Here is a 14,706-nt window from a genome sequence, read left to right as displayed (position 1 = left end):
ATTTATTGCATTACCAATCTACATATATAAATACCTGTCTGTGTTCATGAGCTCAAGAAATACATTTACATTTGACCAGCTTGCTTGTTCTGAAATTGCCTGTGCCCCGACGACCAATGTGCGAAAATTTTGCACGGGCCAAGCTAATAATGTATGAAATATGTAAAAATAATTCCAAGTCCAGTTAAATATTTATAACTTAATTCACCACTGTTTTTTGGGGTTTTCTTTTTAAAAAATTCTTAATGCAGTAAAAAAAAAAAAAAATCACCTTGCAACATGCTTCTTCAGATCAGTCTAATGACCGTGATACTGAACCTACAAAGCTTTTTTTTTTTTTTTTTTTTTTTTAAGAAAGGACTATTGTGGTTAAAAAATACAGAACTTCAGAATAAAATTAGTTTTTAACACCAATTTTCAGAGATCCACAATCATTTTATGATAATACGTTTTGGTTGCTTTGTATTGCAATTTTTGGGGAGGTATACAACTGAAAAAAATTAAAAATTCTGGCAGTTTTTTATGGTGTTTATCACAGTACTAAACAATTTTCTGCTTTATATGTTGAAAGATTAGACTTTTGCAAATGCTATACTTATTTCCCCCACTGTATTTGATACACTCCAGATTTTGCAAGTTTTCCAGCCTACAAAGGATGGAGAGATCTGTAATTTATATTGTAGGTACACTTCAACTATGAGAGACAGAATCTATTTATATAATTGCCTCGTAATGTTTTAATTTCCTATTCTGTCCAGATGTCACCGTATCCAGAATTCCGAGCAGAGGAAGTTCAACGACCGCCATGATGGGTGTCTCAATATGGAAACTGCTGATGGTACCAACCTATTGCATGGTACCACCAGCAGAACACCATCGCACTGCGCCTGCACGAATTCACCGCAGGTGCAGTGAATAATTTGGCTAATCCCGGCGGCAGATGAGCGACGTGTCTACAGGCAGAGGAAGCCGGTCACATTAAAGGGGTTTTTCCACGAATGAAAGTTCATTTTAAAAATTGTCTGTCTGACCATGTACGGAGCATACCACATCTCCTGGGCAGGGGAGGAAGCAAAAGACAATACTGACATTACAGCAGAGGATCACAGAGGATTCATTTAGTGAGGTAAAATATTTCTCTGACTGCTTTTAAACAATATTTTCCTCACAAAATGTATCCTCTGCGATTTCCTGCTGTAATGTCAGTATTGTCTTTTGCTTTCTCCCGCCCCTGCCCTGGAGCTGTGGTATGTTCTGTACACGGTCAGACACAGAGGTGAGAGAGACAGAGCACAGGGTGGAGACAGCTCAAACGGGAGAGCACATGAGGGGAGAACACAGCACAGGAAGGAGAGACACAGGAGACGAGGGGGATAGCACATGAGGCAGACAAGTCAAAGAAGAGAGCACAGACGGATGAAGTCAGCACATGGGGAAAGAGAGTGGATAGGTGGGTGAGCACATGGGAGGTGGGAAGATTCTTAACACTGCAAAGCCTGCCCCCATCGTGACATTACCACCCTCCCGATGCGATAGCATCGGGCCACCATCTAGTCTAAAAATAAAAGCCAGAAAATCACATTACATAATTTTTAAATAGATTGCATTTTATCGCACGAAATACAGGTGCATCTCACAAAATTATAATATCACCAGTTCTTCAATACAAAAAAGTGAAACTCATTGTATAGAGTCATTACAAACAGTGATCTATTTCAAGTGTTTATTTCTGTTAATGTTGGTGATTATGGCTTACAGCCAATGAAAACCCAAAAGTCATTATGTCAGTAAATTAGAATACTTTATAACATCAGCTTGAAAAAAATATTTTAAAATCCAAAAATGTTGGCCTATTGAAATATATATTCAGTAAATGCACTCAATACGTGATCGGGGCTCCTTTGGCATCAATTACTGCATCAATGCGGCGTGGCATAGAGGCAGTCTGTGGAAATGCTGAGGTGTTATGGAAGTCCAGGTTGCTTTGATAGCAGCATTCAGTTGTCTGCATTGTTGGGTCTGGTGTCTCATCTTCCTCTTGACAATACCCCACAGATTCTCTATGGGGTTAAGGTCAGAATAGTTTGCTGGCCAATCAAGCACAGTGATACTGTTGTTTTTAAACCAGGTGTTGGTACTTTTTGTGTGAACAGGTGCCAATTTCTGCCGGAGAATGAAATTTCCATCCTCAAAAAGCTTGGGAAGCATGAAGTGCTCTAAACTTTCCTGGTACACAGTCGCGCTGACTTTGGACTTTATAAAACACAGTGGACTTACACCAGCAGATGACATGGCACCCCAAACCATCATTGATTGTGGATACTTCACACTAGACCTTGGAAATCAAGGTCCCAGAATCTGGAGGAAGAGTGGAGAGGCACACAATCCAAGTAGCTTGAGGTCTAGTGTGAGGTTTCCACAATCAAGGATGGTTTATGGAGCCATGTCATTTGCTGGTATAGGTCCACTGTGTTTTATCAAGACCAAATTCAGCGCAGCTGTCTGATAGGATATTTTAGAGCACTTCATGCTTCCCTCTGCCGACAAGCTTTTTGGAGTTGGAAATTTCATTCTCTAGCAGGACTCAGCATCTGTCCACACTGCCAAAAGTTCCAATACCTGATTTACAAACAACATTATCAATGTGCTTGATTGGCCAGCAATCTCGCACATAGTACATCACCCAGCTTTGCACATAGACTTGCCTCTGCACCTAGCATTCACATGGTATGCCTTTCAGCTAACCCCAGCTTACCACAGAGTTATTTATGACCTTGTTTACTCTGGCTTGATCATATGCATCTGGTCCACTCAATTGTCTGACCAAGATGAGCAGAGACCACTCCTCTCTGCTTCACACCTGAATGCACTTAGTTGTACATATATTGCATAGCTCAAGTCTGCATAGACTTCAGTCTGCAGTGTGACTCCTATAAGTGTGTCCTAGAAGTGTGAAGATAAATGTTAGAATTTAAACCAGAAGTGAACCAGAAGGGAACTGAAGGTAACTGTACACAGTCACTGTAAACAATGTTTCTGTTTTTTTCACTTTCATCCCTATAATGCTTCACTTTCTGCTAATTCCCCTAATCCTTACTCCTAGTAAGGAACTGTTCATCTCTTCTTCAATCCTCCCCATCCACCTCACCTCCTCCTCAAACCTGTTCCTTAACATACAATCCTCTGTCTCCAAACACAGACAGCCCCCTCATGCCCTCTCCTGCTCCCACCTGCTAACACTTTCTCTGCTCCTTCTCACTGCTGGTGATATCTCTCCAAATCCTGGTCCTCCTCACCACATTCCCACAGTCATTTCTACCTCCCATCCACACTCTATCACAACCTTCCGCAACCACTCCAACCTTATACCCATTCACCCAGCCCCCACTTCCCCAGTCCCACTAACAGGAGCTCTGTGGAAAGCTCGCTCTGTCTGCAACAAGCTTTCCTACATCCATGATCTTTTTGTTACTACCAAACTTTCCTTCCTCGCCATCACCGAAACCTGGCTCACCCCTTCTGACACAGCCTCTCCTGCTGCACTTTCATATGGTGGCTTCCACCTTTCTCACCCCCCCGCCCCAGCAGCAAACATGGCGGAGGAGTTGGTTTTCTCCTGTCAGATACCTGCTCATTCACCCCTATCCCACTGCCACCCTCTGTTACCCACCCTTCCTTTGAGGTGCACTCTTTGCGCATCTACTCCCCCTTCAACCTCCAACTGGCTGTCATCTACCGCCCCCCAGGGCCAGCCACCACCTTCTTTGTCCACTTCACCACCTGGCTACTTCATTTCCTTTCCGCGGACATCCCTACTATCATCATGGGCGACTTCAACATCCCCATTGACACTTCCCTCTCAGCTGCCACTAAACTTCTATCTCTCACTTCCTCCTTCGGCCTCACTCAATGGTCTTCTACAACCACCTACAAAGATGGCCACACACTGGACCTCATCTTCACCCGCCTCTGCTCCCTATCTAACCTCTCTAACTCACCTCTTCCTCTCTCTGACTACAACCTTCTCACATTCTCTTCCCTCTCCACTCCATGTCTACAATCCCCACCCCACAAACTTTCGCACCCTCCCAGAAATCTTAAACACCTTGACCTACACTCATTCTCTGAATCCCTCATCCCTCTCACAGATATAAGTTCCTTACACAATGCGGATGACGCTGCTACTCTATATAACACCACAATAGCTGTAGCTTTGGAATCTGCTGCCCGACTTACACATACTAAAGCTCGCCAAATCAACAGACAGCCCTGGCACACCAGCCTGACCAAAGAACTGAGGCGAAATTCCAGGGCTGCTGAGCGCAGATGGAAAAGATCCCACTCCAACGAGCACTTCATCGCATTCAAACAGTCCCTCACTACTTTCAAGACCACACTCGCCACAGCTAAACAAACCTACTTCTCATCTCTCATATCCTCCCTGTCTCACAACCCTAAACAGTTATTCAACACCTTCAATTCTTTCCTCCGTCCCCCAGCACCTTCTCCCTCCCCACTCATCTCAGCTGAAGACTTTGCCTCATTTTTCAAGCAGAAGATTGATAACAGAGAGTTTTGGTCAACAACCCCCAGAGCCCCTCCTCCCAACTTCCCAGCCCTCCACCTCCAAAACCAACTTCTCCACCATTACAGAAGATCGACTCTCCACTACTCTCAAGATCACATCTCACCACATGTGCACTTGATCCGATCCCTTCCCACTTCATCCCAAACCTCACCACAGCCTTCATCCCAACCCTAACCCATCTCTTCAACCTATCACTAACAACTGGTGTTTTCCCCTCAAGCTTTAAACATCCCTCCATCACACCTATCCTCAAAAAGTCCTCTCTTGACCCAACCTCTGTATCTAGCTATCGCCCTATATCACTTCTCCCCTATGCCTCCAAGCTACTGGAACAACACGTCTACCTTGAACTGTCCTCCCATCTCTCTTCTTGCTCCCTCTTCAACCGCTTACAATCTGGCTTCCGGTCACGCCACTCCACGCCACTCCACTGAAACTGCCCTTACTAAGGTCACCAATGACCGCCAAGAGCAAGCGACATTACTCTGTCCTCCTCCTCCTGGACCTGTCAGCTGCCTTTGACACAGTGGACCATTCCCTATTATTACAGACCCTCTCATCCCTTGGCATCACAGACTTGGCCCTATCCTGGATCTCATCATACCCAACAGACCGGACATTCAGCGTCTCCCACTCACACACCACCTCCTCACCTCGCCCCCTATCTGTCGGAGTCCCACAAGGTTCAGTCCTAGGATCCCTGCTCTTCTCCATTTACACCTTTGGCCTGGGACAGCTCATAGAATCTCATGGCTTTCAGTATCACCTCTATGCTGATGACACACAGATCTACATCTCTGGACCAGATATCACCTCCCTACTAACCAGAATCCCTCAATGTCTGTCCACTATTTCATCCTTCTCCGCTAGATTTCTGAAACTTAACATGGACAAAACAGAATTCATCATCTTTCCCCCATCTCATGTGACCCCCCCCAACGAACCTATCCATTACGGTAAATGGCTGCCCACTCTCCCCAGTCCCACAAGCTCGCTGCCTCGGGGTAATCCTTGACGCTGATCTATCCTTCAAACCACATATCCAAGCCCTTTCCACTTCCTGCTGACTTCAACTCAAAAATATTTCACGAATCCGCTCATTCCTCAACCAAAAATCTGCAAAAACCCTAGTCCATGCCCTCATTCTCTCGCCTTGACTACTGCAACATCCTGCTCTGTGACCTCCCCTCGAACACTCTCGCACCCCTCCCCCCCGACTAATCCACCTGTCCCTCCGCTATTCCCTAGCTTCTCCCCTCTGTCAATCCCTTCACTGGCTCCCCATTGCCCAGAGACTCCAGTACAAAACCCTAACCATGACAAACAAAGCCATCCACAACCTGTCTCCTCCATACATCTGTGACCTCGTCTCCCGGTACTTTCCTGCACGCAACCTCCGATCCTCACAAGATCTCCTTCTCTACTCCCCTCTTATCTCCTCTTCCCACAATCGCATACAAGATTTCTCTCGCGCATCACCCCTACTCTGGAACGCTCTACCACAACAAATCAGACTCTCGCCTACCATCGAAACCTTCAAAAAGAGCCTGAAGACCCAACTCTTCCGACAAGCCTATAACCTGCAGTAACCACCGATCGACCAAACCGCTGCATGACCAGCTCTACCCTCGCCTACTGTATTCTCACCAATCCCTTGTAGATTGTGAGCCTTCGCGGGCAGGGTCCTCTCTCCTCCTGTACCAGTTATGACTTGTATTGTTTAACATTATTGTACTTTTTTATGTATACCCCTCCATACATGTAAAGCGCCATGGAATAAATGGCGCTATAACAATAAATAATAATCTTAACCCCATAGAGAATCTATGGGGTATTGTCAAGAGGAAGATGAGACACCAGACCCAACAATGCAGACGAGCTGAACGCTGCTGTCAAGGCAACCTGGGGTTCCATAACACCTCAGCAGTGCCACAGGTCTCCATGACCACGCCACATTGATGCAGTAATTGATGCCAAAGAAGCCCCGACATACATTTCAGTAGGCCAATATTTTGGATTTTAAAATCATTTTTTCAAGCTAGTGTTATAAAGTATTTTAATTAGTGAGATAGTGATGCTTGAGTGTTCATTTTTTGTAAGCCATAATCCTCAACATTAACAGAAATAAACACTTGAAATAACTTTGTTAGTAATGACTATATAATATATGTGTTTCACTTTTTGTATTGAAGAACTGAAATAAATTAACTTTTTGATGATATTCTAATTTTGTGAGATGCATCTGTAAGTATTCGATCACCTAACAACCAGTAAGAATTCTGGCTCTCGCAGACCTGTTCGTTTTTAATTTATTCTCTGTATTAATTGCACATGTTTGATCTCGTTACCTGTATAAAAAAAACCTGTCCACACACATTAAATCACACTCCAACCTCTCCACCATGGCCAATACTAAATAGCTGTTTAAGACCTCCTGGGACAAAATTGTAGACATGCACAAGGCTGAGATGGGCTACATGACAATAGACAAGCAGCTTGGTGGGAAGGCAACAACTATTGCTATAATTATTAGATAATGGAAGTAACACAATATGACTGTCAATCTTCTGGGTCTCCATGCAACATCTCACCTCCTGAGGCAAGGAGGATTCTGAGAAAGGTCAGGAATCATCCAGAACTACACGAGAGAACCTGGTCAATGATATCAAGAGAGCTGGGACCACAGTTTCAAACCCTTCATGGCTTAAAATCCTGCAGGACACGCAAGGTTCCCATGGTCACGCCAGCACATGTCTAGGCCCTTTAGCCAATGACCATCTGGATTATCCAGAGGAGGAATGGGAGAAGATCATGTGGCAAGATGAGACCAAAATAAAACTTTATGGTATTTACTCCACTCGCCATATTCGGAGGAAAGAGGGGTACAACCCCAGAAGTACAACCCCAAGAACATCATCCCAACCATGAAACATGGTGGGTGAAATATCATACTTTGGGGGTGCTTTTCTGCAAAGGGGACAGGACAACTGCACTGTATTGAAGCGAGAATGGATGGTGCCACGTATCACGTTATTTTGGTCAATGACCTCCTTCCCTCAGTAAGAGCATTGAAGATGGGTCATGGGTGAGACTTCCACCATGACAATCACCCGAAAAACACAATCAGGGCAATTAAGGAGTGGTTCCAAAAGAAACATTTAAAAGGTCCTGGAGAGGCCTAGCCTAGTCATGGTTCAGATCTTTCAGCTTTTGGGGCTTTCACTGGGCAATATTGAGTTTCAGCTCCCTCTAAAGTTTTTCTATTGGGTTCAGGTCTTGTGATTACAAGACCTGAACCCAATAGAAAAACTTTAGAGGGAGCTGAAACTCAATATTGCCCAGTGAAAGCCCCAAAAGCTGAAAGATCTGAACGTTTGTATGGGGAAGCGGGACAAAATGCCTGTTGCAGTGTGTGCAAACTTGGTCAAAAACTACATGAAATGTCTGACCCCTGCAACTACAAACAAAGGTTTCTGTACCAAATATGTTGTTTTTCTATCGTATCAAATTATTGCAGTATATTGCAGTAGAAAGCAAAATTAACAAGCTAGCTCAAATCACTGTTTGAGGCAGGTGCTTGTTGGATAACAGCCAGCACCAGCCATGTATAGCATGACCTCAGCTTTTGAGCCCCAGACCATACATCCACACTAGACATGAGCCATGCATGTAGGTTGGGTGTCGGGGAGGGGTTAAAAGTATTATCGAGTAAACATGTCATAACAGTACTTAAAGGGAACCTGTCAGCAGGGTTGTGCATAGTAACCTACACACAGTGTCAGGTCGGCACCGTTATACAGAACTAGATGGTGGCCCGATTCTAACGCATCAGGTATTCTAGAATATGTATGTAGTTTCTTTATGAAGATTTAATAATAATGCAATAATGCACCCCCCAATCCGGGTATGCATGGTCCTCTCACCCCCAATCCTGATATGCATGCTACCCCTCACCCCCCAATCCTGGTATGCATGGTCCTCTCACCCCCCTTTGCTGGTATGCATGCTACCCCTCACCCCCCAATCCTGGTATGCATGGTCCTCTCACCCCCCTTTGCTGGTATGTATAGTCCCGTCACCCCCCCTTTCCTGGTATGCATGGTTCCCCTCACCCCCCTTTCCTGGTATGCATGGTCCCCCTCACCCCCCTTTCCTGGTTTGCATGGTCACCCTCACCCCCCTTTCCTGGTATGCATGGTCCTCTCACCCCCCTTTCCTGGTATGCATGGTCCCCCTCACCCCCCTTTCCTGGTATGCATGGTCCCCCTCACCCCCCCTATCCCAGTATGCATGGTCGGGCTCAACCAATCAGCGACGCGGGATTTCGGTTACAGACAGACATGATAAAACGAATATATATATATATATATATATATATACACACACACACATATATATATAATAAAATGATACCTTAGTTGGTGAAATCTGTCTTGTGCTTTTTTAATCCTTATTTTTAAATTTTAGTTAATGATGTGCTCGTGTCTTAAGGCGGGGTTCAAGTATGTGGTGCTCTGATTATATATTCATAATACAGATTGCTGACAGGACACTGAACCCTCAGTGACCTCCTCCCTAATTTGCATAATGAATATACTAATGTGTGGTTGAAAAAAACAGGTCACTTCATCAAAATGGCAGTGCCTGCGCAGCAGCACTTGTCAGTTTGTGCCTATTATCTTGCGCTGTGGAAAAGAAACAAAAATCATCATAAAAGAAGCCGTCGGCTGCGCCTGCGCATTAGTATCTATCGCATACCGATAGATGCTACTGCGCAAGCGCCTCCGCCCCTTGCTGTTTTAGCCAAAAAAATTTACACTACATCAAAATGACGCCGGAGACACAGTAGCATAATCGGCAATCGATTCTAGTCAATTCGCGCAGGCGTCGCCCACTCTCTTCATAGTACCAGTGCGCGGGAGCGCGCACACCGAGGAAATCACCACTGGAGCTAATAACTCAGTCCCCACAGCAAACTATTTTTCAACACTGGTATAATGTATTCAACCCCACTGTGCCACCAATGTATTAAAATATAAAATGACTATTACTAACCTAGATGCCTGCATAGCGAGATAGTAATAGGGTGAGACAGTGTAGGCATATACATAGGAATATTTATTATAGGATTCATCATACACCATATCACATATCTGTGTATCTGTCTTACTAATCTACCTATTTATCATCTATCCATTACTTATCTGTCCATTATCCATGCATTATCTATCTATCCATTATTTATCCATTCATATACTATTTATTCTTCCATTATCCATCTAGCCCTCTATTATCTAGCCATCCATCAACTACCCATATATTGGTAGATCAATAGATAGATCAATAGATAAATAATGGATGATAGATATATGGATATAGAGATAGATAGTGGATGGAGAGACAAATAATGGATGATGGATAGATAGATAGATAATGGATAGATAGATGATAGCTAATGGATAGATCGATAATGGATAGATAAGGAATAGACAGATAATGAATAGATAGATAACGGATAGATATAGATAGATAACGGATAGCTATAGATAGATAACGGATAGATGACAGATGGATAGATGATAAATAGAGAGATAAATACATAGATAATATATAAATACATAAATAGATAATAAGTAGATAGATACATACACAGATATGATATGGTGTATGATATATCCTATAATAAATATCCCTATGTATATACATAAACTATCTCACCCTATTACTATCTCACTAAGCAGGCATCCAGGTTAGTAATATTCATTTTATACTTTAATACATTGGTGGCACGATGGCGATGAATACATCATACCAGTGTTGAGAAATAGTTTGCCGTGGGGCTGAGTTATTAGCTCCAGTGGGGATTTGCTCTGTGTGCGCGCGCTCCCGTGCACTAGTACTCTGAAGAGAGTGGGCGGAGCATGCGCGAATTTACAAGAATTGATAGCAGATTATGCCACTGCGAAGGTGCAGAAGATGGTGCCATTTTGATGTAGTGTAATTTTTTTTGTCTGCAACAACTAGGAGCTGGCGAAGACACAGTAGCATCTAACGGAACGCGATAGATACTAATGCACAGGTGCAGCCGACGGCGCTATTTTAATTTTGATTTCTTTTCAACAAAGCAAGATAATAGGCACTAATTGACATGTGATACTGTGCAGACACCGCTATTTTGATGAAGTGGCATGTTTTTTTCAACTACACATTAGCATTAGCAGGGGCGTAATTACCGAGGTTGCATGGGTCGCAGCTGCAACTGGGCCCAGAGTGCTAAGGGGCCCGCCCAGTCCAGCAAAGAAGCAGCCGGCTTCATGTGGGACCTGGGCTTCCATCACATCCTGCGCCCCCTCCTCCAGCACGGACTCGGTTATTCCTCCCCCTGAGCTCTGCACTCCACCCCCCAGTGTCTCACGTAATGGAGGATGAGACCTGCTCCCATCACTCAAAGCAGACACCTCTCAGTGACCAGTCACATGGAGCTCCTTGACTACAGAGTGCAGGGGGAAGGCACGCATTCAGGAGCGTGCGATGGCTGCTCTGTGTGCACAGGACACGGGTCTTCGCTCCATCCACCTGACCACGGGATGAGGTAACAAGAGGGGAGGAGTCAGGGTTCACATGATCAGGGGCCTCAGTGTGTGCAGGACTCTGTTGTGCTGGTTGCCATGGCGCTGGAAGACGGTAAGTTTATGTGTGGGGTCAGGAAGGGTTTACAGGGTGGATGTAGCAGAGCAGTGTGTGTTTGAGGTGTAGGGAGCGGAGCCGTGTGTGTACGAAGTGTACGGAGCGGAGCCACGTGTGTACGAGGTGTACGGAGCGGAGCCGTGTGTGTGTGTGAGGTGGATGAAGCGAAGCCGCGTGTGTACGGAGCAGAGCCGCGCGTGTATGAGGTGTACGGAGCGGAGCCGTGTGTACGAGGTGTGCGGAGCCGTTTGTGTACAAGGTGTACAGAGCGAAGGTGTGCGTGTACAAGGTGTACGGAACAGAGATGGGCGTGTGCGGAGCCGTTTGTGTACATGTACAGAGCGAAGATGTGCGTGTACAAGGTGTACGGAACGGAGATGTGCTTGTACAAGGTGTACGGAACAGAGATGTGCGTGTACAAGGTGTACGGAACAGAGATGTGCGTGTACGAGGTGTACGGAGTAGAGATGTGAGTGTACGAGGTGTACGGAGCCACGTGTGTACGAGGTGTACGCAGTGGAGATGTGCGTGTACCCGGTGTGCAGAGCCACGTGTGTACGAGGTGTGCGGAGGCACGCGTGTACGAGGTGTACGGAGTGGAGATGTGTGTGTATTTCGACATGGGGGGCCCCCATTTGAAAGTTCGCACCGGGGGCCATAACTTTGTAGTTATGCAAACTAGGGGGCAGGTCACTGAGGAAGCAGTGACCTGCCAGCAGTCAGCATCATGAATAAATAATCAGGGAACCACATACAAGAACCCCGCCTTAGGCTGGTTTCACATTAGCGTTTTTTTGCGCAGCGCATCGTGCGCATGCGTCATGCGCACCTATGTTTAACATGGCGTGCGCATGGTCTTGCGTTTGCATGCATTCGGCTGTGTTATCATGCACATGCATTTTTTTCAGGTGTGCGTCAGGTGTGCATTTTTGGGTCCGTCCAACAGTGTTATAAAAAAAATGCATGTGCTCGCTTGCGCATGGAATGCGTTAAAAAACGCGTTAGTCTATGGGAACGCAGGCGTACGCATGGACATGCGTACGCCTGAGTTTGCGCACACATGCGTTTTAAGAGTAAACATGGCTAGAAACTGGTAAAAACGCATGCGCATAAAAAACGCAAACGCATGCAAAAACGCATGTTGCGTTTTTGCATGCGTTTCTTTTGCGCACGATGCGCTGCGCAAAAAAACGCTAATGTGAAATTAGCCTTAGAATACAAGTATATCATTAACTAAAAACTAAAAATAAGGATTAAAAAAAAGCACAAGACAGATTTCATCAACCAAGGTATCATTTTATTCAGTATAACAGTGTTAAACCGACACTGCGTACAGGTTACTATGCACAACCCTGCTGACAGGTTCCCTTTAAGTTTTGAGGGGAAATCTTTCTGTGTCTGTATACACTGTGTTCCAAATTATTATGCAAAAAATATTTCCTCATATTTTCTCTAAATTACCTATATGAATTGCAGTCATTGTTATTTTCCAGTCATCTACTATTCTAGTATAATTGCAATGTTTTTGAACAAACTGCCTATGAAAACAGTTTATTTTTAAAAATAATAAACACTCAAAATGCATGATCCAAATTATGCACAGCAGAGATTTTAACCTTTTTATTTTTATTTTGAACAAAAAAATGGTCAATTGTGAAATTATAAGCATTGTCAGCTTATTACAAAATGAAATCAAACAGTTTTCAAGTCAAAACTTTATTCTAGGTGATGTTACATTTGCACATAGGACCCCTTGTTCGAAAGAAGCTTCTGAACTCTCTTGTCCATTGAATTTGTCAGTTTTTGGATGGTTTGTGCTTCAATTGTTTTGCATGTGGACAGAATACCCTCCCAGAGCTGTTGCTTAGATGTGAACTGCCTCCCGCCATCATAGACACTCCTTTTGATGATGCTCCAGAGGTTCTCAATGGGGTTGAGGTCAGGGAAAGATGGTGGCCACACCATAAGCTTGTCCTCCCATAGCAGCCAGAGATGCAGATGTGTTATTTGCAGCATGAGACGGTGCATTATCATACATGAAAATGATCTTGCTGCAGAAAGCACGGTTCTTCCTCTTGAACCATGGCAGGAAGTGCTGTTTTAGAAACTCCACATAGATTATGGAGTTCATCTTTACCCCTTCAGGGATCCTAAAGGGGCCGACAATCTCTCTCCTCATGATTCCAGCCCAAAACATTACTCCACCTCCTCCTTGTTGGCGCCTTAGCCGTGTTTTCATGGGGTTTCCATCAACCAGCCATCCTCCACTCCATCCATCTGGACCATCGAGCGTTGCACGGCACTCATCGGTGAACAAAACAGTTTGGAAGTCAGCCTTCATGTATCGTTTGGCCCACTGGAGCCATTTCTGCTTATGTGCAGTGGATAGAGGTGGTCGACAGGATGGCTTACGCACAGCTGCAAACCTCTGAAGGACCCTGCATCTTGTTGTTCGGGGGACGTTGGAGGCACCAGCAGCTTCAAAAACTTGTCTGCTGCTATGAAAAGGCATTTTTGCAGCTGCTCTTTTAACCTGATGCAATTGCCTGTTGGAAAGAGTCCTCAATTTTTCCTTATCAGCACGCACACGTGTGTGCTGGGAATCAGCTACATACTTCTTGATTGTGCGATGATCACGATGAAGTGTCTTGGCAATGTTGATTGTAATCATGCCTTGACCTAAATACTCCACAATTTGTTGCTTCTCAGCAGCCGACACATCCTTTTTCTTTCCCATTTTGTCAAAAAATGTAGGCTGCTTAATAATGTGGAACAGCCTTCTTAAGTAGTCTTGCCTTTATTTGGACACACCTGCCAAACTAATTTGCACAGGTATCTGCAATTGCTTTCAGTGATATAAAGAGCCCTGACACACATCACCATCAGTGAGTTTAAATGACAAACAAAAAAATTCTAACCTTATCACTCCTAAACTCTTTTTGCATAATAATTTGGAACACAGTTTAGATTTATGATTTTTTTCTGCTTTGTAAAACTGCACAAGAAATAACCTTACATTAGGACAGCGGGGGAAGCATAATAAAAATTTTAAAAAATTCAGGTTGATATAACATATTATGCAAATTACTTACCTGGCATGGAATATACCAATAAGTTTGGAAATAAGGTTAAGTGAAAATCTTTCAGAAATGCAGAATTGACTCAAACATGCCACCAAATTAGATGTTAATAATGGGATGAAGTATAACAGCTGCACCAACTTCAACTGCAAATCTTCTGGCAGATGTAGAAAACAACCATCGTTGGAATCTGAACAAATAGAAAAATAGCACAACAGAATTTAAGGTTCTGAACTAAGCCAATGATTTCAGATTATCTTGCAATGTTAATCCAGAGGAAGGGGAAAAATCCATATGAGGCAAAAGGCATCATTTATTTTGGGGAATTACCGTAATTGAAGATGTGAAGAA

The 14,706-nt window shown here is 44.2% G+C and overlaps 1 protein-coding gene across 6 annotated transcripts in view; it reads right to left on the bottom strand.

Annotated features, from left to right (window-relative positions):
• Window positions 1–14,706, bottom strand: part of TEX10 (testis expressed 10) — a 721,463-nt gene that overhangs the window by 361,346 nt on the left and 345,411 nt on the right. For all 6 annotated transcript variants that reach the window (XM_073555731.1, XM_073555732.1, XM_073555730.1 and 3 more), the window contains one exon: window positions 14,368–14,545. In XM_073555731.1, the coding sequence (XP_073411832.1) occupies window positions 14,368–14,545 (178 nt within the window). The remainder of the gene's footprint in view (window positions 1–14,367; window positions 14,546–14,706) is intronic.

Source organism: Dendrobates tinctorius, unplaced genomic scaffold, assembly GCF_039654945.1.
Source record: "Dendrobates tinctorius isolate UK_male_01 unplaced genomic scaffold, ASM3965494v1 ptg000229l, whole genome shotgun sequence".
In the NCBI taxonomy this organism is placed as follows: Eukaryota; Metazoa; Chordata; class Amphibia; order Anura; family Dendrobatidae; genus Dendrobates; species Dendrobates tinctorius.
Note: the sequence above shows the minus strand (reverse complement) of the source record. Positions and strands in the feature narration are given on the sequence as shown.